Below are 22,866 nucleotides of genomic sequence, written 5' to 3'. Positions count from 1 at the left end.
TCAGGAGATCAAAAACTCAAGCTGCCTTCCAAATATGGTAAAACATGAAATACAATTCAGACATTGGTCAAAGCTCAATTCTTCGTCAAATTTACAACACCTGATCAATCACAAAGGATGTCCAAAAAGCTGCTTTTTTAAGTAAGGCATTATTACGAGACAAGTATTTCTTCATTAGCATACGTCACAAGTACGGATAGACCATTTCAGCAGGATGTCTGTGGTTACAAGTCTGGCTTTCTCTGACGCATCACAGCTGTCAGAAAACAGAACAAATGTTCAGTTTATCCCATTTGAGCGGACATTCAAACAGAGTCACAACCAAATTCATTCATGACTTTAATTATTTTTGTGTTGTTGTCAATGTTTAATTATTGTCCTCAATTTGGTATCAAAATACCTTTTGGGGTGGGGAGGGAATGCCAAGAAGTGAGGCTTGACCATAACTCATTTAGCTGGGCCTGTGACAAGCTTTTTAAATCAGATTGTTTGAAAATTTGACACATTGAAAACCTCTTTTAAAACACAGACCACTCATCACAGTGATTAGAGAAAAACGCTAATCACAGAAAACTCTACTGTGGCTTGTGGAATGTAGGGCTAAGGTATGAGAACCGATACTTCGGCACCAAGTTAATACCATAATTCTGAAAAAAACGGCTGTACTTATTTTTTAGGTACCGAAGGAGTGATGAAAGTAATCTGCTGAGAGGGGTTGAAAAGCAACCTGTAAACACCAATGCAATGTTGAAACACAAATATTTATTTGGCAAAACATTACTGTTAACAGCAACACAGTGTTGTATAAAGTAGCATACAAGAAAACAAAACCATAAACATATGTATACCAAAGTAAGAACAAATTCTTGTGTATCACAAGATATATTTTCTCTTGCCAAACAGAAATACGTATTTTACAGCGCAATACTGTGATGTTGAAATAGTCATTAGATAGTTGCAACCTGTTCTCGTTTCTGAAGGTTCAAATTATGGACGCCACTGTAAAGCGTCTCAAATTGGCTGGACTCTCAATCCAGCTTCTCTCATGGTTAACCCATGGTTGATCACATGATTAATATGTGTGGCCCTGATCCCATCCGAGATGCCTCCTTCCTTCTCTTCTTCTCCCTCGTCCTCCTCCTTCTCTTCAAAACTCTTCCTTGACCTTCCTTGTCCTCTTGACCTTGCCCTCGTTGTCGTCCCCTGCCCCTCTCTCTTCTTCTCCACTTGCTCTCTGTCCATTGTTGGCATCCAGTGTTTTATTAACACTGGATGCCAACAATCTGACATTTGACCTATTCTAAAGCAGTGATTGGTTAGTGATCAATTAAGCAATTAGTGTTTGCACATGTGAGAAGTGGCTGTGTGACCAGTGGCCTGTACTACGAAGCGAGGGAACTGGCTTATCCTGGTAACTTCAGGAGTAACTTTGTGACGTTGGGTGTAACTTTCCGATTAACCCATACTACAAGAGGTGGATAGGTGTTAACTGAGGTCTGTTGCCACAGCAATTACTGCTTCATCAGGATTTCCAGGTAAGACAACAACTTTCTCGATAGTGGAGCTTCCAAACATACTCAGAGTGCCTGCTGAATAAAAAAAGGCTAATTTGTCCTGTGTGCCAGCTTATATACCCCTCCGGTTACGCCGTCACACGCTACCGTTCTAGCAACACCAATGGGATTGGATTAGTTTCATTCATAGTTCAGCCCTGCCACGCCCAGAGGCGTTCCCATAGTGTCGTCACCGACGCAGTTCGAGTTCCCTCGAAGGGAAACACAGGGAAGGGGGGAACAAACCATTTTCTATACTGATGTTGGGCTGGCCCAATCACTTCTCTTACTAGCCCCCACCCCCTCTGATCTCTGTTTCTTGTGTTCTGGGCTAAACCCCCCCAAAAAAAGTAGAGCAGGACAGGCTCTTGAAGGAGTAAAGGAGAGCCATGGCCACTGCCAGGCAGAGGAGGAGGCGCGTGACAGTGCGAGGCAGAGTGACAAAGCCGAGGCGGAGAGAGAGCAGGAGGAGAGTGGAGGTGAAGTGGTAAGCATGGAGTAGGGACAGACGTAGGGAATTAGCCGTGTCATCCATGATGACCTCACCTGTTGCTGCAGAGAGGGAACAAGTGTCTACAAATCCCTCAACTTATAGCTCAGATCCTGCATACTGGGATAAAATTGATGAACATGAGGACATACTGGGTTAAATTAGGACCTGAATCTCATCAGAACAAAGACGCAGATGTCTCTGCCTCAGAAAGACAAGATAAACACCAAAAGAAGTACTTTTCCAAAACCCTGTTTAAAAGGAAGCTAGCGGGCTGTGCCAAGAGAAAGGCACTGTGTTGTCTTTTGCATGTACATAAGTTTTTTGAACAAGTGCTTATGATATTTAATTTTCCCAATAATCCATCGTCAACCACTTATTCTGGGCTGGAGCCAATCCCAGCTGACATCAGGCGAAGTGCGGGGTCCACCCTGAACAGGTCACCAATACATCGCAGGGCCACACATAGACAAACAACCAGTTGCACTCACACCTAAGGACAATTTAGGGTCACCAGTCAACCTCGTCCACATGTCTTTCGATGGTGGGAGCATGCCGGAGCACCCAGAGAGAACCCACGCAGACACGGGGAGAACGTCTCGGGTTACGGATGTAACCCTTGTTCCCCTCGAAGGGGAACATGCAAACTCCACACAGAAAGGCCGGGGAAACTTGGGTTCGAACCCGCGACCGCCCATATTTCCCAATAATATTATTCATAATTTCATTAGTAAAGTGTAGGTGCACTACAGTGCTTTTCTGATTGATAACTTTGTCTTTGGGGTGACGTTGCTGACGTACTGCGGTAAGCGTGTTGACTCATTTCCGTTTCCAGTGCTTGCGTGTTGTGCTGCTCTCGCTAAATATCAGTTAAATTTGTTAGATTACAGCTAAACACTACTACTTCCAGTAATTTTGCCTAAGCACTCACACTTCTTTCCATCTTTTAGTGACTGCTGTTCAATCTCATAGTTGTTCAAAAGTTTTGGTTGCACTACAGTACTTTAGCGTAGCCGTTAGCGACATTAGCTCAGCAGCTAGCGATGGCTTCTCCTTCTCCCTCTCGCTCTCCTACTTTCTCCTGCTCGGTGTGTCAGATGTTCAGTTACTCCTGCCTCCTTTAGCTGTAATGGTGCTCCACACCTTGGCAGATCAGTCTTTAACTACTGTAGCTAGCCAGTCCCCGGTAGTCTGTGCAGAACGGCCTGAGTTAGCCTGTGGTAGCCGTCCCCCGGCATCCCCTGAGCAGCCAGGAAGGGGTGGCTGGGAGACTGTCCGAAGGAGGAATAGTCATAAGCATTCAAAGCCCACGGTGTCACGATCCTGTCTGCCATGTCATGTTTTGTACTTTTAGTCAGTTTTATTATCTGTTGTTTTGGTCTGTTGGGTTTTGGGGTTCTGACTTGTCTGTCGTCTAGTGTTTAGTAACCTTTGTCATGTCTGTTACCCCAGTGATCCCTCTGCATGTCTGTCTGTTTTCCCCTGCTCTCTCTCTCCCTGTCTGTGCCTCATTAGCCTCATGTCTGTCACCTGTGTTGCTCCTGCCCTGCTCGTTAGTCCCTGTGTATATATACCTGGTGTTTCTGTCTTGTCTTTGTCGGTCATTGTATGCTGTCTCCCTGAGTTGCTGTGTGAACGCTTGTTGTCTGCCCTTTTGTCGTGTTTCCCTGCACCATTTGGCTTTTGGTTTGGACAACCTCTGTTTTGGACTCTGTATCAACCACTCAACCTGTAAGTGTGCTCGCCTTTAGTTGTTTAAATAAATCACTAAACTGTACCTGCCTGCTCCGAGTCCTGCATTTGGGTCCTCTAACCTGCTCAACCCTGCCTTCACCACAAAGGCGTGACACACGGGTCATCACCAACCTGTTGACGTCTCTAACAGATTTTCCCCACTCAGCGACACACCCGCTGAGAAACCAACTCTGATCATTGGCAGCTCCATTTTGAGAAACGTGAAGTTAGCGAAGCCAGCGGCCATAGTTAATTGCATCCATGGGGCCTGAGCGGGCGACATTGAGTCTTATTTGAAACTGCTGGCTATGGATAAACGTAAATACAGTAAGATTGTTATTCACGTCGGCGGTAATGACTCCCGGTTACGCCAATTGGAGGTCACTAAGATTAATGTTGAGTCGGTGTGTACATATGCAAAAACAATGTCGGACACCATAGTTTTCTCTGGACCCCTACCAAATCTGACCAGTGATGACATGTATAGCCGCATGGGGTCATTCTGCCACTGGTTGTTGAGGTGGTGTCCAGCAAACGATGTGGGCTTTGTAGATCATTGGCAGACTTTCTGGGGAAGACCTGGTCTGACACGGAGAGACGGCATCCATCCCACTTGGGAAGGAGCAGCTCTAATTTCTGGCCAAGTTTATTAGTGGACCAAATCCATGACAACCCAGAGTTGAGACCAGGAGGCAGAGTCGCAGCCTAACACACTTCTCTGTTCCTCCATTTCGGGAGAAAACCCTATAGTGACGGTGTCTGTCCCCCGACCATTGAAATTATTTAAATCAAAGGTAAACAGAAGAGGAGCTGTGCATAAAAACCTCATAAAAATTAAAACCACAAGAGCAATAGTGCAAAACAATAGGATAATTAAATGTGGACTCTTAAACATCAGATCTCTCTCTTCTAAAGGTGTACTAGTAAATGAACTAATATCAGATTATGATATTGATTTATTTTGTCTTACTGAAACTTGGCTGGGTGATGGAGAATATGTTAGCCTAAATGAATCCACCCCTCCCAGTCATTAATACTCACATTACTCGAGGCACAGGCCGAGGAGTTGGAGTTGCAGCTATCTTCGACTCTAGCCTACTAATCAGCTCTAAACCTAAACTAAATTATAACTCATTTGAAAGCCTTGTTCTTAGTATTTCGCACCCAAGTTGGAAATCCCTGCAACCAATTCTCTTCGTTATAGTGTACCGAGCACCTGGTCCGTACTCTGAATTCTTATCTGAATTTGCAGAGTTTGTCAACTTTAGTCCTTTAAACGGACAAAGTTATTATTGTAGGGGATTTTAATATTCATGTGGATGTTGAGAATGACAGCTTCAGTACTGCGTTTATCTCTCTGTTAGATTCCATTGGCTTCTCTAAGAGTGTTCATGAACCGACTCACTGTTTTAACGACACCCTCAACCTTGTTTTGGTATACAGCAGAGGTCACTAATAGACGGACCGCGGTCCGGATCCAGACGCCGTCCTCTCCGGACCGCCGACCTACAGCACATTTATTATTGAGACTTACTACCTCGTGATGGAGCGTTTCTATTTTAACCCGCGCAGCTTTTCTAGCATTTACTGTACTGGTTTAGAGGACCAGGAAACTCACAGACCAATCGCATCTGCTCCAATCGTCTCATGTGACGCTGCTCAGCCAATCAAATCTGTGCATACCGATGGTTGCGAGTCGAGTCCGCGAGATTCAGCAGAGACATTTTGGAAACACACCCGAATTGAGGAGACGAAAGATAAAAGATTTCACATGACTTTTAATCAAGAATGTACAGATTTTTACATGTACATTCCTCCCACGGGCAGTTCAAAACCAGAATATCTCATAGATCTCCAATATGCTAGCTGGAGCTCACGTTTCTCACTGAACAACAGAAAGTAGGAAAGTGGTAGCTCTGTAAGAGGAAATGAAAGAGAAGAGGAGGCGTTACAGCTGTTCATTTGTGTTTATTATAAAATTGGTTAAGACTACACTTCATCACTTCAAGCTACACTTTTTATTACATTTTTTCCAAAAATTAGGCACTTTAGTTTACTTAAATTTAGAATTTATTATTTGAATAGTTATTATTTATTATCCCTCCAGTTTGATGTGAAAACTGACTGAAATATTATTTGATTTGACAGTCCGTTGTTGACTAAAAACATGTGGTGATACAACTATAGATTATAGTACTGAATGATAACGCAAGTTCGTCGTTTTGATGTTCCGGACCTTTGCTTCAGGAAATTTTCTCTAACTAGAGCTCTTTGAAATCTAATTGAATACCCCTGGTATACAGTATTGAAATTAAACATTTAATAGTATTTCCACAGAATACCTCTTTATCCGACCACTGACTTTTGAGTTTGTATTGCTGAACTACACACCATTGGGCAAAAATTTCTATACAAGATGTCCATCAGCTCTAAATTCATTATCAAGTCACAAAGTAACAGAGGACTCCTATGCTAATTTCAGTCCCTCCCAAATCGATCATCTTGTTGATAGCGCTGCAGGTTCACTGCGAATGACACTCGACTCTGTAGCCCCTCTAAAAAAGAAAATAATTTTAAAAAGACGGTTAGCTCCATGGTATAATACTAAAACTCACAAATTAAAGCAAGTATCGCAGAAACTTGAGAGGAATTGGCATTCCACCAAACTGGAAAATTCTCGTTTAATTTGGTAAGATAGTCTTAAAACTTATAGGAAGGCTCTCTGTAATGCCAGAGCAGCGTACTACTCGTCATTCAATAGAGGAAAATAGGAACAACCCCAGGTTTCTTTTCAGCACTGTAGCCAGGCTGACAGAGACTCACAGCTCTACTGAGCGAAGTATTCCATAGCTCTCAGTAGTTACGACTTCTTGAGCTTCTTTAATGATAAAATTCTAACTATTGGAAACAAAATTCACCAAGACCTGCCCTCAACTGGCACCGACTTATCTCTAAACTCAGGAACCTTTAGAAACAGCTGTAAAACCAGATATATATTTAGACTGTTTTGCTTCCCTCAATCTTTACCAACTAACTTCAATAATTTCTTCATCTAAACAATCAACCTGCCTCTTAGACCCCATCCCGACTAGGTTGCTTAAAGATGTTTTACCCTAAGTCAGCACGTCTATGCTAGATATGATCAATCTATCTTTATCAACAGGTACCACAGTACTTTAAAGTAGCTGTAATTAAACCTCTTCTGAAAAAGCCCAAACTTGATCCAGATGTTTTAGCCAACTATAGACCTATATCTAACCTTCCATTTCTCTCTAAGATCCTGGAGAAAGCAGTTGCTAAACAGCTGTATAACTTTCTACAGAGCAATAGTTTATTTATAGAAGATTTTCAGTCAGGATTTAGAGCTCATCACAGCACAGAGACAGCACTGGTGAAAATTACTAACGACCTCCTAATTGCATCAGACAAGGACTTGTCTCTGTACTGGTTTTATTAGATCTTAGTGCTGCATTTGATACCATTGACCATCAGATCCTATTGCAGAGACTCTGGAACATTTTATTGGCATTAAAGGAACCGCTCTAAGCTGGTTTAAGTCCTATTTATCAGATCGATTTCAGTTTGTACATGTTAACGATGAGTCCTCCATACACGCCAAAGTTAGTCATGGAGTTCCTCAAGGATCTATCCTCGGACCAATCCTGTTCACTTTATATATGCTTCCCTTTGGCAATATTATCAGGAAACTTTCATTGTTATGCAGATGATACTCAGTTATATCTATTGATCAAGCCAGATGAAACTCATCAGTTAGCTAAACTTCAAATGTGCCTTCAGGATTTTAAAACCTGGATGACCTGTAATTTTCTAATGTTAAACTCAGATAAAACGTTATTGTTCAAGCACCTCCGTGACGCATTATCTAAAGATATAGTTTCCCTTGATGGCATCGCCCTGGCCTCCGGCACCACTGTGAGGAATCTTGGCGTTATCTTTGATCAGTTATTTTTTCAACTACGTAACATTGTGAAAATTAGGAACATCCTGTCTAAAAATGATGCAGAAAAACTAGTCCATGCATTTGTTACTTCTAGGCTGGATTACTGCAATTCCTTATTATCAGGCTGCTCGAAAAAGTCTTAAGACTCTTCAGCTGATCCAGAATGCTGCAGCACATGTTCTGACAGGAACCAGGAAAAGAGATCACATTTCTCCCGTCTTAGCTTCTCTGCATTGGCTTCCAGTAAAATCCAGAATAGAATTTAAAATCATTCTTCTTACCTACAAAGCTCTTAATGGTCAGGCACCATCTTATCTTAAAGAGCTCATAGTACCTTACTACCCCACCAGAGCACTGCGCTCCCAGAATGCAGGGTTACTTGTGGTTCCTAGAGTCTCCAAAAGTAGAATGGGAGCCAGAGCGTTCAGCTATCAAGCTCCTCTCCTGTGGAACCAGGTTCCAGTTTGGGTTCAGGAGGCAGACACCATCTCCACATTTAAGAGTAGGCTTAAGACTCTCCTCTTTGATAAAGCTTATAGTTAGGGCTGGCTCAGGTGAGTCCTGAACCATCCTTTAGTTATGCTGCTATAGGCCTAGACTGCAGGGGGACTTCCCATGATGCACTGAGCTCCTCTCTCCTCTACTTTCTCTAACTCTGTATGCAACCTCATCCCATTAATGCATGTTACTAACTCAACTTCTCCCCTTTCCGGTAGTCTTGTGCTTTCTAGTCCCTCTCCTCCTATCACTTCCTGCAGGTGTTTCTGGCTCTGGAGCTGTGGAGTCTGGATCTGTGGTTGCGAGTCACCTGCTGCTCCCGTGTTCCTGCTCAAAACCCTCTGCTACAACTATTGTTACTAGTCCTATTATTATAATCATTAACACTACTATAAATATCTGTACCATTTTGCATTTAGTCTATAGCAACATCACCTTTACTGTCTGTACCTCTGTGTGTATATTGTGTAGGCTGCCTCCATCCACTCTCTCTCCTTCCTTCCCTCTCTCTCTCTCCCCCTTCACCCCCAACCGGTCGAGGCAGATGGCCGCCCACCCTGAGCCATGGTTCTGCTCAAGGTTTCTGCCTCTTAAAAGGAAGTTTTTCCTTTCCTCTGTCGCCTAGTGCTTGCTCTTGGTGGGAATTGTTGGGCTTCTGTAAATAACATCACAGAGTACGATCTAGACCTGCTCTTTTATGAAGAGCGCTGTGAGATAACTGTTGTGATTTGGCGCTATATAAATAAAATTTAATTGTATTTGGATTGAGTTTATTTTCCTGTTCATTTTGTGGGTTGTGTTAGTTGCTGTAATGTGTTCTCAGAATCATGTACAGAATACGCAGTCACTGTGGTTCTTTATCAGTGCTTTTCTCAAGTATAGTCATGTTGCAATGTTGTGAGGGATGGGTGTACACGCTCATACAGGTCACGAAGTAGTGCACAGAAGCCACTGACATGGTCACCAACCATAGAGGGCCTGGTGTTTACTCGCTTGTCTGCCTTTCTGTTCACATGTGGTGCACAGCGATCCTGCGGATCCAAGTGAGTAAGTGGGCAGAGCATCACTCTCCTGCTGTTTTGTGGCAGTGCGGACATGGAGAGTACACAGTCAGTAGCCATGTCATTCTGCACAAAGCAAATAGTCACACAAATACTCAAACTTGTAAACACAAATATATTGTTTTACATTCTAATCATGGGTGGTCCAGTGGTTAGCACTGTCTCCTTACAGCAAAAAGGTCATGTGTTCAAACCCCGGTTGCCCCGGCTTTTCTGTGTGGAGTTTTCATGTTCTCCCTGTGTCCTCGTCTCCCGGCTTCCTCCCACCCTCCAAAGACATGCAGGCTAGGTTAATTGGTGTCTCCAAAATTGTCCTAAGGTGTGAGGGTGTATCCCGCCTTTCACCCGATGTCAGCTGGGATTGGCTCAAGTTACCCGCGACCCTGTACACAGGATAAGTGGTTGATGATGGATGGATGGACATTCCAATCATAATTTCTATTCTTGATTTGCAGTATTCACAGACTCATGGCCAGGCTAGCACTGAACAGCCCTGAATTAAAGTCTATTGAGGGCTGTTAAATGAAGCTGGTTGCTGGAGACTGTTGAAGGAAACACATTCTCACTGAATTGATTTAGCAAAATTAGGGAACCAGGCAAGACTATCTGCAACATTCGCACCCACCCAATTAACTATGGCACAAGTGGGAAGACTTTACTCCAAAAACGTGTGAAACCGTGGACGATCAAACAGTAGAACGTGCACATTGAGATAGTAACAGTAAAATCATTGCTTCGGATCCACACAACAACCCAGAGCAACCTAAATCAATTCCAGCTGTGTTGCACAGCATCAAGTAAGTGTTTTCTGATTATGACTTTTTTTTAAGTCAAATCTTTTCTTTACAATGTTTTAAACAGCTGGTTATTAATTTAAATAGACAAAACTAGAAATGGACTATATTTTAAACAGATCTACCAATTTACTATCAATAGCAGCAAATAAGATAACTTTCAATGGGGAGAATGCTCAATAAACAAAAAATAAATATGGTTATGAACAATTGCAGATTAGGCTATTTCTTGAAAATAATGGTTTTAACAAAATGATAATCACTGATGATAAATATATTACTTTGGGAAATAGGATGTATGTTGTTTAATTAAATTCTGTTTTTCAGGCACTCATTCTTGGATTTGTCAGTCACATCAGGGATTATTGAATTGGCACAAATCCTGGCTGAAGATCTAAAAACACTTGCTGAACTCTTAATGGACAGGACATTTGCTTCATACAAGCTCTCAGACAGTGTGAAGAAGACTATCCAAGACGAAGTACTAGAAGAAATACGAAGTGTCCTCTTCTCCCTCAACACTGATGAGGCCACAAGCAAGAGAAACAAAAGAGTATTAGGTGTGTTTGTTGGCTACTGGTCCAAAAAACACGCAAGGATGGTTGTCCAACATCTTGTAGCTCTGGAGCTCATATCTGTAACAGCAGAATCTCTCTTCAATTCACTGGATGGGCTTTTTGAAATGAGGACTCTCTCGTGATAACCTGGTGTCCATTTTAATGACTCTTGTGCTGTTATGAGGATGGGGACTCATGCCACCACCTTCATAATGCAGAAATAAATTGTGCAGTCCTTTTGAGCATTGGGTTGAGGCTTTGCTGTCAGACCTGCACACAGAACACAAATGGTCAGCTGACATAAATGACTGTGTCAGAGAAATTTGCAGCAAGTTTGGATTTCCATTTCTCAGCTAGAGTGCTATTTTCCACACTCTTGGATGTTAGTCTGGACACATCGCGCATGTGGGATGCATTGGTCATGTTCAACATTGACACAGGAGAAACTTGTCAGGGAGTTTTTATACTGCTTCAAACCAGAAGACCAGATCAACAGCAAAGGGAGGAATCTATCTGGGCCAAAGATGAAGTTGCTCAACCTGAAAGCGACAGAGGCCCATCTTGCAGCACCTTTTGTTGGCAGTGAGGCCTCGTCCATTCGGGGCCAACTAGGGAGGGAGCACACTGTGGTGAAAATCTTTAAATATAAGGTATCGTATGGCTTTATTTAAGTAAACAATTAAAATATGTCAACACAAGATGTTGTCCATGCAGAGGATAACATGTGAAAGTGTAATTAAACATTTATTTCCAGCATGGTCCTTAATATTAGACAAGACAAAATGACAAAACATCATCACAATACACAGTGAATTCATTAAAGAGAAAAAACACCATAATGTATGCAATTCTTAATTTAAAAGAAAAACAGTTCCTAAACGACAGTATGTCTCAACTAGTTTCTTAATAAACTTTATTTATAAAAGGTAATCCAAACTACAGCTGTGCGGGTGATCTTGCAAAACCACCTGTTGACAGTCTAACCCTGAGGACCCAGTCATGCTTAGACCCAGATGCACGAGGAAGACATCACATTCTTCTTCATCTCCAGAAGTTGCCAAACATGTTTCCAGCTGTGAAGCTGGGGAGAGCTGGATTTCAATGTGAAATACACAGGTGTGTATAAATGGTAGATGCTATTTACACAGATTCTGAGTAAGTTCATAATAATAGTTTGATTATTTTGCTAGTAATTGTATCATGTAGCCTGTTTGTAAGGAATTATTTTATTGGTAAATATAAGGAGCTTAACCTGTTGTTTCTCATCCTAGATATGCAAGTGGCATGGCTTCGCCTCAGATGACAGAGGAGACAAGAGGTGATATATGGTAGATTGGTGTGAGAAAGACCCAGAGGGACTTGGCACTCTGCAAGCTTGCACTAAGTGTAGAGACATATGGTCAAGTGGTCAAGTACAAACTGAAGGCCATGCAGGTGTTGGCCATTCAGCACAAATCCCGGAAGACAAAGGAGAATCCTGTTAATATACGGCTGTGCAACAGTACAGAGCTCTGCTCATTGATAAAGAAGAACTGAACAAACGGCCTTATCGCTGTGAGAAGTCAACATCCTTCACAATGTTGCAACATGGATATACTGGAGAAATGATAAAGACAGAACCACACTGACTGTGCATATATCATTTCGAAAACACATTGTAGCAACGGACACATATGCAACCTACCAAGTTAACATGAACATAAACTTGATCCAGTTACCGTCACATATTACGTTCAGCCTCCAAGAAAAAGATGATGACAAAGTAAAAAGCAGATTTCTCCCCATTACTCAAGTTTGATCTCAAATTTCCTCAAATACAGCTATAATATAAAATTACACTATTAAATACTTTAGCAGCAATTCTTTAATTGAAAGTTGAAAACCTTCTTTTGAGTCCCTAACACGTGGAAGGGTTTTCCTTTGCAATTTTAAGACATTAAATTTGCCAGTGTAACATATTGTATTATGTTAGTTAGATTAAATATTTTAATTGCAGTTTGTTGTTATCATTAGTTATGTAGGCTACTTATGTGTGAAACCTGGTGAACATTATTGTGAGTAAAACATCTCCTCTAGCTCTCAAATATTTTACTGCCTTTCTTGAGTTTAATTCTGTTTCATGAAAAAACAGGTAAAGGCGGTGCTTACCATTGTTTGTACCCATGTAAAGTAAAATTGAGTGTTTTTTCTCTCTCTGGGACTCATCCCAGAACCTCGCAGATTTTCCCCAAGTCCAATCTGAGCCTGTGCAGGGTTTGAGGCCTGATGGTAGTAGCAAGGCTGGCCCGAGTCACCTACCATCAATCTCTGTTCAAATAAATGCTGGACTGGCAGGATAAAGCAGAACACCACTACTTCTTCCAGCAGAAGGCAAAGCCAAATTATGTCCTTTAATACGTATTAATATCATGTACAGTATTATGTATAACCGTTGAGTAGGTCCCATTCACATGTTGATTCAAAGAGCTCAAAGAGATAAGATGTTGACTACATGAACAAGGCACAACTCCATCCTGTCACCCACCTTTAGTACCAAACACCTGCACCCTCTTTACAGACACTGTCTCGCACTTCAGAGGACAATCAGAAGCCCTGACCTGTACTGCTAAAGGATTTCAACTTTAAAAGAAAGCAATTGATGCTAAAGTATTTATGTATTGTGTTTGTTGCTGCAAACACATGGTCCTGAGTATAGCTGCCTCGGTGTTAGGTGTACTTTGTTTTGTTTTTGTTTGTTAATTCAGTTTTCAGCTGTGATTCTCTGTGCTCTTTCACCAGGGAGGAGCTCATGAACATCAGGGGAACAACTCCAGCGGATTTAATTCCCACTTTTCTTGCTTCATCAGTGGAATTATTGGATTTTTTTTGTGAAGGGCTCGCTCGCTGTCCTTCGCTGTGTGAAGCGCCACAGGAGAGGGAAAAGAGCCGGGTCGCTTGTGCGTCTGGAATATCATTCACCCAAAGTCCTCCCTCCATAAACGATTCTCGCCTGGCAAATGAGCTGAACCAGTTCTATGGCTGCTTTGAGAGTCAATCGGACACAATCCCCTGTGACTCCTCCGCTTAGCTTCAACCTCAGTCCACCACTTATTCCCCTCCCTCCTCAGAGCTGGCCAGCTCCACCCCCTCCCCTCCTCTCTCCATCACAGAGAGGGAAGTCTACGGACTTTTCAGGAGGCAGAAACCCCGCAAAGCAGCTGGGCCGGACTCTGTCTTCCCATCCACCCTGAAACAGACATTTTTAACACCTCACTGGAGACATGCCATGTGTCAGCCTGCTTCAAAGCCTCCACTATCATCCCTCTCCCCAAGAAACCAAGGACCACTGGACTAAATGACTATAGACCCGTCGCCCTGACATCTGTGGTTATGAAGTCCTTTGAACGCCTTGTGTTGTCCTACCTTAAATCCATCACAGACCCACTCCTGGACCCCCTGCAGTTCGCCTACAGAGCCAACAGGTCTGTAGATGATGCAGTAAACATGGCCCTTCACTTCATCCTCCAGCACCTGGACTCCCCAGGAACCTACGCCAGGATCCTGTTTGTGGATTTCAGCTCTGCTTTTAACACCATCATCCCGGCCCTGCTGCAGGACAAGCTCTCCCATCTGAACGTGCCTGACTCCACCTGCAGGTGGATCACTGACTTCCTGACGGACAGCTGGGAAAACATCTGATTCCAGGACCATCAGCACCGGTTCCCCTCAAGGCTGCGTTCTTTCCCCCCTTCTCTTCTCCCTGTACACCAGCAGCTGCACCTCCAGTCACCAGTCTGTCAAGCTCCTGAAGTTTGCAGACGACACCACCCTCATTGGGCTCATCTCAGGTGGGGATGAGTCCGTCTACAGGTGGGAGATCGACCATCTGGTGACCTGGTGCAGCCAGAACAGTCTGGAGCTCATCACTCTGAAGACAGTGGAGATGGTCGTGGACTTCAGAAAGAACTCAGCCCCACCCTCCCCCATCATTCTGTGTGACTCCCCAGTCACCGCTGTGGACTCGTTCTGTTTCCTGGGCACCATCATCTCCCAGGACCTCAAGTGGGAGCTGAACATCACCTCCCTCACCAAGAAGGCCCAGCAGAAGATGTACTTGCGGCAGCTGAAGAAGTTCAGCCTGCCAAAGGGTGCGTTCCGATCGCCCAGTAGTTCCCCGCAAAGTGGACTGCACAGGGTATTAAGCCATTTTAAGTGAGATTCCAAACCGCAGGGAGCACACTATGTTCAGTTCAAAGGGCACTGTGAATTGTGTAGGTGTGGCAGGATGAGGTTTTCTTTCCCTCCCTCTTACCTGTGCACGAGAAGGCGCACCAGCACACCTGGGGCTCATCCCTTTTGACTGGGAGAGGTGGGGAGCTGCCTTTTTAAGCCTGTGTGGTGGACTCATTTGCGTTTCTGTCTTCTCCTGTTGGGTGTGGAGACGTGTCTGGGCTGGCGTGCTGCACGTTTGTTGCCGTTGCGAGAGGTTGTTAGTTTACTGCGGAGTGGTAAGGAAGTCTTTTTATCTTCATGCCTTTCAGTGTTTGCATTGTTGGGCGGGTGGCACTAATGAGCATTCTCTCATAGAGCCAACTTTGTTTCGGCCGTGGATATTCTCCGTATGGATAGATGAATACCTGGGCTGCTGGCGTTGGGTGCCTCGGTAAGCTGCATGCCTCCCTCTTCGTTCTATTTGGTGTTTATCAAGATCTGACAGTCTTATTTGTTATAGTTGAGTGCTGTGTGGTTGCGCGTATTGCTTGCCCCCCTGCCGGGGTCTGAGGGTGGCGTGTCCCGTAAAGCGGTAAGTACCTTGTTTGCCTGTCTGCTACAATTTATTGTGGCCCTGTTTTTAATTGTATGTTTTCACATCACAGCGGGACCAGGTTACAGCCGTGTGCATGCTGCTGTCGAGGCTGCTGGGTGCCACAGTTATCACTCCCCGGCGCGTTTCTCCTCCCACTCTTCTGGATATCGGTATAAAACTTTGCTGTATATTGTTACAAACAGTGTCTGGATATGACTGTCCTGGATGCACAGAACTGGTTTGGAACGATACATTTTAAGTGTTTGAATATCCAGACATTGGCTCTGTAAATATTGGTATTAACTGGATGTATATTGCATGTGGGTTTGTTTGTGTTTGATTTTGATCCTTTAATTATGCATGCGGGTCTGTTTTTGAATGGTGCTTGTGTTTTTTTTTTGTTTAGTTTTCTCTAATTCGCATTACATATCTTTTCTTAATAGAGCAGGTGTTGCTATTAATATATGACAAAAGAAAATAAAATTGTGTTTTTTTATAATTATTTGATTGTCTCTGCCTCCTAATTTTGATAGAACAATCTGTGTGCTTCAAAGGTCTTGGGCTTATCCCAAGTGCCATTGTCGGACATTTTCAGCTTCTCGAGTGTTCTAGACCGCTCGTTTCTGCCACATAGGGAAGAAGGGAACAACGGTTCATTGCTTCGCAGGAAGTTGTCAAAGATTACCCATAAGCCTTTGCAACTAACAATAGAGGAGACCACGGTTTGTATATCTGTAATTATTGTCGTTGTAACTAATGTTTATGATTATTTCAGAGGTTAAGTTGCCTAAAGACAACAATGCTCATATGAATCTTTGTAAGAATGACGCTGCATATGTTGTAAATTAATCCACTCACATTCATTCACAAGTTTCATACATTTTAATAGAATATAAATAGAAGTATGGAAATATACATTTTGTAATTGTATCAGTTTGTTTTAATGTATATTTAATTTCAGTAAATGTCCACAGTAGCAGCGGGTAGGCCTATCCGAGGTGTTTACGTTACCAGGGTAACACATGGCGAACTGACGTGTGCTTTGATGATGCAGGGAGTACTGTTTATGTACACAGGTACGGTTTACAAAGCATGTATATATGATGCATGAGATGGCTATTGTACGCAAAGTGGCGATTTTGCATGTGTATGATACACTACAGTTTGCTATAGCGTTGCAACACAAAGGAGGCTAACACACAAGACATAATGACTTAGGTTTAGGCACTATCTCCTGTTAGGGTAAGTTGCCTTGGGGGACTGTGAACGCCTCAAACATCTCTAGCTAGCAACCCCCAGGGGCGTCATATACAGACGCGCCTGGATGCGTCTCATACACACGCACCTTGGGGGCGTCTCCTATACATGCAAAATTAACGGGTTTTTTGCGTCAAATGAATACGCTTGACAAGCGTTTATATATAATGCCTGGCATGAGAACAGGCTGGATAACAGCTGCGCAGAGGCGGTATGGGGCCAAAAACTTCTGGCGGCGCCTCTGGAGAGAAGTGAGAGGGCTCCAAGAGCGCTTTGTAGGGCTGGGAGGCAGTGGTTTCCAGAATACAGCTCTGAATAAACGCGGTTGGCAGACACAAGATCATTTATCACAGGTTTTAAAAATACTAGACAAATGAAATCTACTTTCATTTAAGTGCAAGACTTGGCCGTTAGCACTGAAGGTGAATTGGCGAACTGGCGAGTTGATTGCTTGATAGACCACAGGTGTGAGACGCAGCAGATGTTAATCAGCCAGCATTTGTCTCTAAAGGCTCGTGCAGACTACACGACTGGCCGTCTTGGGAGTCATGAAGTTATTGTGGCGTTCACACTACGTGATCGGTGACAGACTGATCGATCACTGATTTAGCCCAACGGTCACTGAGCTCGGTGACCGGCAAATCAGACTTAAAATTGTGTAGTGTGAACTAGGCTTAAAGTAACCACTAATAGGGCTGAAACAATTCATCGATAAAATCGATTAATAAAATGCTTCGACACAAATTCTTTGCATCAATGCTTTGTTTGACCATTTAACTATACAGCACAGTGTTTCGCAGGGACATTTATTACTGTCGCACATCACACTTAAACTGTGATGGGCTGGTGATGGTGCAATGGATAAGATACCTGCCTTGGTGTGAGAGACCAGGGTTCAATCCCCCACTGACCCATACACCATTTGTCCCTGAGCAAGTCACTTAACCTCTAGTTGCTTCAGAGGCGTGTGACATAAAATAGCAATTGGTCGCTTTGGATAAAACCGTCAGCTAATTGAATAAATGTGATTATGATGGAGCTGTTTGCAAAGTGGAGGAAGAGAGAGAGAAAATAGCGAGGGACAAAGAAAAAAGTGTCTAAAGTATGTTATTATTTCAAGCTAAAGACAACAAGTCTGTAATGTTACCGTCACTCCACCCAGCCCGTTCTCATCTCAGGGCGTCATATAGCAACGATTTGAAAAAGTGACAAAGCGTATTTGACTCTAAAGGTACCCTGAAATCAATCAGTGAGACGCACCGCTGGCTGAAAGCGTCAGTTATGACGCATTGAGATGAGAACGTGTTGGTCCACCATAAAACGAAACTTGTGTGCCTCGGGAACAGCACTATGGCACCTTATCAGAAAGCAGCCGGTGTTCTGCCAGCTGACCACAGACAAGGTAACAGCAACTTTAGCATTTATCATGATTGATTGTTGAGTCGCCGCAATCCTCAGCTGAAAATGTTCAAACGTGCGTTCTCCTTTTTGGCCCATGAGTTGTTTCCTCACAGTCATGAGTTAACTGGGTGTCAGGGAGCTGCACCTTTTAACTCACCTGCAGCTCTCTCTGTAGCTCAGACATTTCCTGCTACCTGCATGTGCTAATCCATCCTTAGTTATAATAACAAACAGCTGTTTCGTGTGCAGGATCGCTCATTTCCAGTTTCACATTTCAGGTGTTTTCTTGGCAAAACGTGGTTTGGAAACCAGGGTCCGGTGACACGGCCATCAGCTCGTGTGTGTGTGTCCCTGTCACCGATCAGTCACATAGTGTGAATGCAACAAAGACTTCAAGACTGCCATCCATTCCATATTTATTATATTTCTACATTTATATGATTATAAATGTTATAAGCTTATGAGCATAAGCTTAATTTGTTTTCAGCTATAAATTAAACTCTGGAAAACTTTGGCTGAGAATCAAATTCAGCAGATTGTTGTTGTTTATTGGTTTACTATTAAAACCTCCGAACCTTGTGAACAACTATTTAAACTGGGTGCATTTAGTGACTGAGCATCCCGTCCAGCTTCTCAGTGCACATTGTCCAACACCAACTAAGCCTTTTATTATAGAGATGTAGCCAACCAAACCACTTGTTTTGCAGTAGCAGCCTGCCAATACAATCTGATTATTCCTGAAGAATCTAAATAATCTTCACAACGCAAAGAATTATTGTGGCAACACGAGAGCAGCTCCTTGTTGAAGCAGGTAAACCTGCATACAGAGGAAGCTGTGCGTCATGCATAAAACACAACACGACTGTCCACCATATTCTCTCTCTCTCTCTCTGTGCATCTGAAAAATCAAATAACAGCAGGTAGCTGCTGAGTGAAAGATTAGTTTCACCCGCGACATTATGGACTCACCTTTGCATCTGCCCAGCTCTGTGACTGTGACAAGCGCCCGACCAGCGCTTTACTGCGTAACTGCGCGCACACAGCCTGGATGATCATTTCAGTTAATGAAGCAAAATGCAGATTACAGACTGGTTAAGTTATAAAAGGTATGAATGGAAAATGTAGCGAAATTAAGAGCAGTCCTACATTAGATGTACCCACCCCTGCTGCCTTCAGCTAGAAGTAACAGCAGCACAAAGAAGAAGAAGCTGCACCGGCCTCGAGCAACTTTTTTTTCTCCCTCAACATTTCTATACATTTTGTCCGCGACTGATGTGGAGTGTGTGAGTGATTGATTGGTCACTTAAACCGCCTCCTATATGAGCCTGAGCCAGGAAGGCAATGCGCAAAAAAACTTTACATTAGGAAAGAGGGGGGGGGGGGGGGGCAAAACATAGATTTTGAAATGAAATGTGTATAATGCTTCCTCTCTGCCTGTCAGGTGATGACCTCACCACAAATCCACACAAGTTGATTTCAGCGCCTCTGATAAAGTGCAGCTCACAGCTGCTTCAGGTGGAGCAGAGAGGACAGACACAGAGCTACAGCTGGATCATTTTATTCTCTGCTAATTTGCAGGAGAATAAATAATATTCTGTGATAAATGTATGTTGGTGATAGATCTGCACAAATGTTTGTTGTTAATACTCCTACTGATTATTATTATTACTACTAGTAATAATAATAATTATTACTAGTAGTAGTAGTATCCATTATTGTTAATAGTAGTTGCAACTTGCACTCTTATATGTGCATTAAAAATTACCAGCTGATAAAAACCTGTGCTCCAGGGACCAGATTCATGTAACATCTAAGGTTTAAAAGTTTCTCTTAGCTGGCTGAGTTAGATGGTGATTAATACTAAACGGTAGAAAATCAGACCAGTCTCCCCAAATGTCATTGGCTGTTAAAGTCTTGTGTTGCTTATAATAAACTAGCATGTTGATAACACATTAGAAATCTTTCAGAATGCTGTCAATTACATGAAGATGCATACTGTATGCAGTAGTGAGTGTGGTGTTGCTCTGGGACAGGTGAGTATGAGGCTGGGAGGGAAAAATCATGGTTTACTCACTACAAAAACGAGACTATACCACTGCTCTGAAGATAAAATCACAACTTCACACAGAGTATCAGGCGTCTGCAGTTTATTTCATTCACATCCTACAAATCATGTACATTTGTCTTCCATCTGATACTACATCAGACATGTAGCCACTAGCACTAGTTTACTACAGTGTTGATTAATGTGCATTGTCCCTGTAAAATAAATAAATAAATCTGAAGCCACGCAAAGGACACTTTATTTTATCCAGTGTCCCGTCATCATAACAAATGAAATCAAACAAAAAGTACAAAAGTAAAAAGAAAAACTGCTCAGTCTGAATATTCAACCATTTGTGACTGAACAATTTTCTGGTTGTTAATTCTGCATTGAATAATTTTTAACATTAAGGTGATGCGTTAATTTTATATGCGTACATGTTAGTTGCTGATCAATTTTGAAAGTGTCATTCAATAGTAAACATACTAACTGAATAATCACAGATTGAAGGCTTTGGGTGTCCCAATTTTTCAGTTGTATATTTTCCTCATACAGGAAGAATGTGAGTACAGATGTAGATGTGAGTATAGATGTGTGTGTCAAAGCGGCAGAAGTTAAGTGGGAGGGGAAGAAGTGGTTAAGTTTTCTGGCATTGGCAGTGTTTTGCTTGGGTTTTGTAGAACTCACTAACGGTTGTTTGGAGAGGACACTGTGTTTCAGGAAAGGCTACTATCTTCAGTTCTTCCTGAAGTTTTTGCAGAGTGATGGTGGGCAGATACTTGCGTTCAGGTTTATCAGGAACATTGTCACCCCAGTGCGCGCTTGCGATCCATTTCTTCTTTTTGGAGTCGTAGCAGCAGAATGCTGACCAGAGCTTGTCAGGAATATTAACCCTCTTATTTAGTTTGGTGTTGGGGTCGGTGCTTGGGTTGGGTATTGCTCCAGTTACAACATAGGCTTTAGTAACAGCGTTGTTGTCTTTGCAGTATTCGTCCATAATACATTTGATGCACTGCTCCATGCTGCTCCAGCTTCCGCTGTTGAATGATATTGCTTGTGGAACGATGTTTGTCAGGGTAAAGGTGGATTTTTTGTCAGATTCAGTTAACCCATATGAGCTTGGAATTATATGGCCCCTGTTAAATTTTTTGTCTTTGTCTATGTAATCCTTTTCCACAGCCTGGTTCTTGTAGGTCTTGCCGTTGTCGTTTGCCATGTCCTTGTTCGGGTCATCTTTATTCTCAAGCTGTAAGAGTTAAACACTAAGTTACTGATCCAGGTAGAGTAGCAATAAAGTAAACGTACAGTAAAAATATCCTTTAGCATTTATGTAAAGCTGCACAGAAAGGCTAAGCCTGATATCTCTTCTTCCTCTGAGCCATAAAGCTCCAAGGATGTCCAAAAACTATTAAGACACACCACTGAGCCTCACTGTGCAACACATTATTGTTTAGTAGGTAAGAGTAGCATTTCAACTGATGGCGTAAATGGATTAGCAGCAATTACTTTTTAGTTTTATTGTTTTAGTTTGTTTAGTTTTTTATTTGTAAATAAGAAAAACACACCTGTGGCTCTATCATCCATTTCTTTGGTCTGTTGAATTTTAACCCCTCTTGTTTCCCTGTGTACTTGTAGGCAGAAAACACAGGAATCATGTTCTCTGTGTCGTAGAGCGTCAGAAACTTTCTCTCATTTTTATAAGTCTGACAAATTAATTTGTATCGGGTCTGGCCTATTTTCCCGCCCTCCAAGATGCCTGGGACATGTGGTGGCTTTGCTTCAAGGAGAAACTGGTCACAGTCGGACACCGACTCAACAACTTCAGCCACTGTGGGAACAATGGGCAGGAAGGCAGCGAGGAGCAAGAGATACCACATCTTCATGGACGTCATCGTCAAACACTGTGTCTTTAGGTCAGAAGGGAGAAAAACAACCATCAACATCAGAGCAGGACTTTTTCTTACACCCACTTGGTTCAAAGGATACCCTTGTATATTTTAATATCTGACTCAGTAAAAAAGACTAAAACTATAAAGTCTACAGAAATAATTTTTCCAAAATGTTCAGAGCTATGATATTAATGAAGGTAGTTATGAAGTTTTGCTTTTTCTTTCTAAAATCTATCTTTATTGTTAATGGAGAAATCTCTGAATATGCCTAGAAGTGATGTCAATACCCAGATCATGGCTGTGGTACCTATGTTTTGACAGAAAAATAATATTTTTTTCATTTATAAAAGTTTTACATCAAGTTTTAAACAATAATCACAAATTTAAATCAAACTGTTGAAAACATTTACTTCATGTACACTACATATAACAATAACAGCAGTGCTGCAAATAAGTACTCGCTGAAGTTTCATTGTCAACTGTAAAGGTAAAAAGCGTAAAATGAATATAAAATAAGTATAAACAAGGAAAAAAAACATACCACCTCGTTTACAGGTGTCTTCGCGTTTGTGCAGCAGTGGAAACCAGACGGACTTCCTCAGAGATCAAACAAGCTTGTAGAGGCTGATTTATACAGAACACGTTTATGACAGTGGATGAGAAGATATGCTAATGTTTGGTAGTAGATTACACTTAATCTGCGTCCACACAGAGACGTCACGCTATTCTTGTGTTCAGTACACACTGACTGCTCAAAGAAAAAAATTCAAAAGACGCTTTGCATAGAGATTACCACGAAATGAAAAAAGTGTGGTTACTTTGATGGATAGGAACAATTTAA

At 42.4% G+C, this 22,866-nt stretch overlaps 1 protein-coding gene and 1 long non-coding RNA gene across 3 annotated transcripts; one reads left to right on the top strand and one right to left on the bottom strand.

The window, feature by feature from the left end:
* Positions 1 to 14,743: 14,743 nt before the first annotated feature.
* Positions 14,744 to 15,746, top strand: LOC119913049. Its single transcript, XR_005446347.1, has 4 exons — positions 14,744 to 15,135; positions 15,215 to 15,290; positions 15,360 to 15,431; positions 15,505 to 15,746. It is a non-coding gene; the product is annotated as an uncharacterized LOC119913049 (long non-coding RNA).
* A 4,476-nt stretch (positions 15,747 to 20,222) lies between these two features.
* On the bottom strand, positions 20,223 to 22,704 carry LOC119913011 (endonuclease domain-containing 1 protein-like). Of its 2 annotated transcripts, none has more exons than XM_038732320.1 (3): positions 22,567 to 22,704; positions 21,702 to 22,043; positions 20,223 to 21,382 (listed from the first exon to the last, which is right to left on the bottom strand). In XM_038732320.1, the coding sequence occupies exons 2-3, from the start codon at positions 22,026 to 22,028 to the stop codon at positions 20,774 to 20,776; spliced, it is 936 nt and encodes a 311-aa protein (XP_038588248.1). In that variant the 5' UTR covers positions 22,029 to 22,043; positions 22,567 to 22,704; the 3' UTR covers positions 20,223 to 20,773. The 2 variants fall into 2 exon arrangements, with proteins under 2 accessions (XP_038588248.1, XP_038588249.1); XM_038732321.1 differs by having other exon boundaries at positions 22,570 to 22,619.
* Positions 22,705 to 22,866: the final 162 nt, after the last annotated feature.

Source organism: Micropterus salmoides, unplaced genomic scaffold, assembly GCF_014851395.1.
Source record: "Micropterus salmoides isolate LMB-PRFRI ecotype aquatic unplaced genomic scaffold, ASM1485139v1 Ms_hic_scaffold_2, whole genome shotgun sequence".
Lineage (NCBI taxonomy): Eukaryota > Metazoa > Chordata > Actinopteri > Centrarchiformes > Centrarchidae > Micropterus > Micropterus salmoides.
Note: the sequence above shows the minus strand (reverse complement) of the source record. Positions and strands in the feature narration are given on the sequence as shown.

Coding starts and splice junctions, on each gene's coding strand:
- LOC119913011 (XM_038732320.1), bottom strand. CDS start 22,028: ATGACGTCCATGAAGATGTGGTATCTCTTGCTCCTCGCTGCCTTCCTG. Junction 21,383..21,701: donor AATGGATGATAGAGCCACAG/GTGTGTTTTTCT, acceptor TAACTCTTACAG/CTTGAGAATAAAGATGACCC.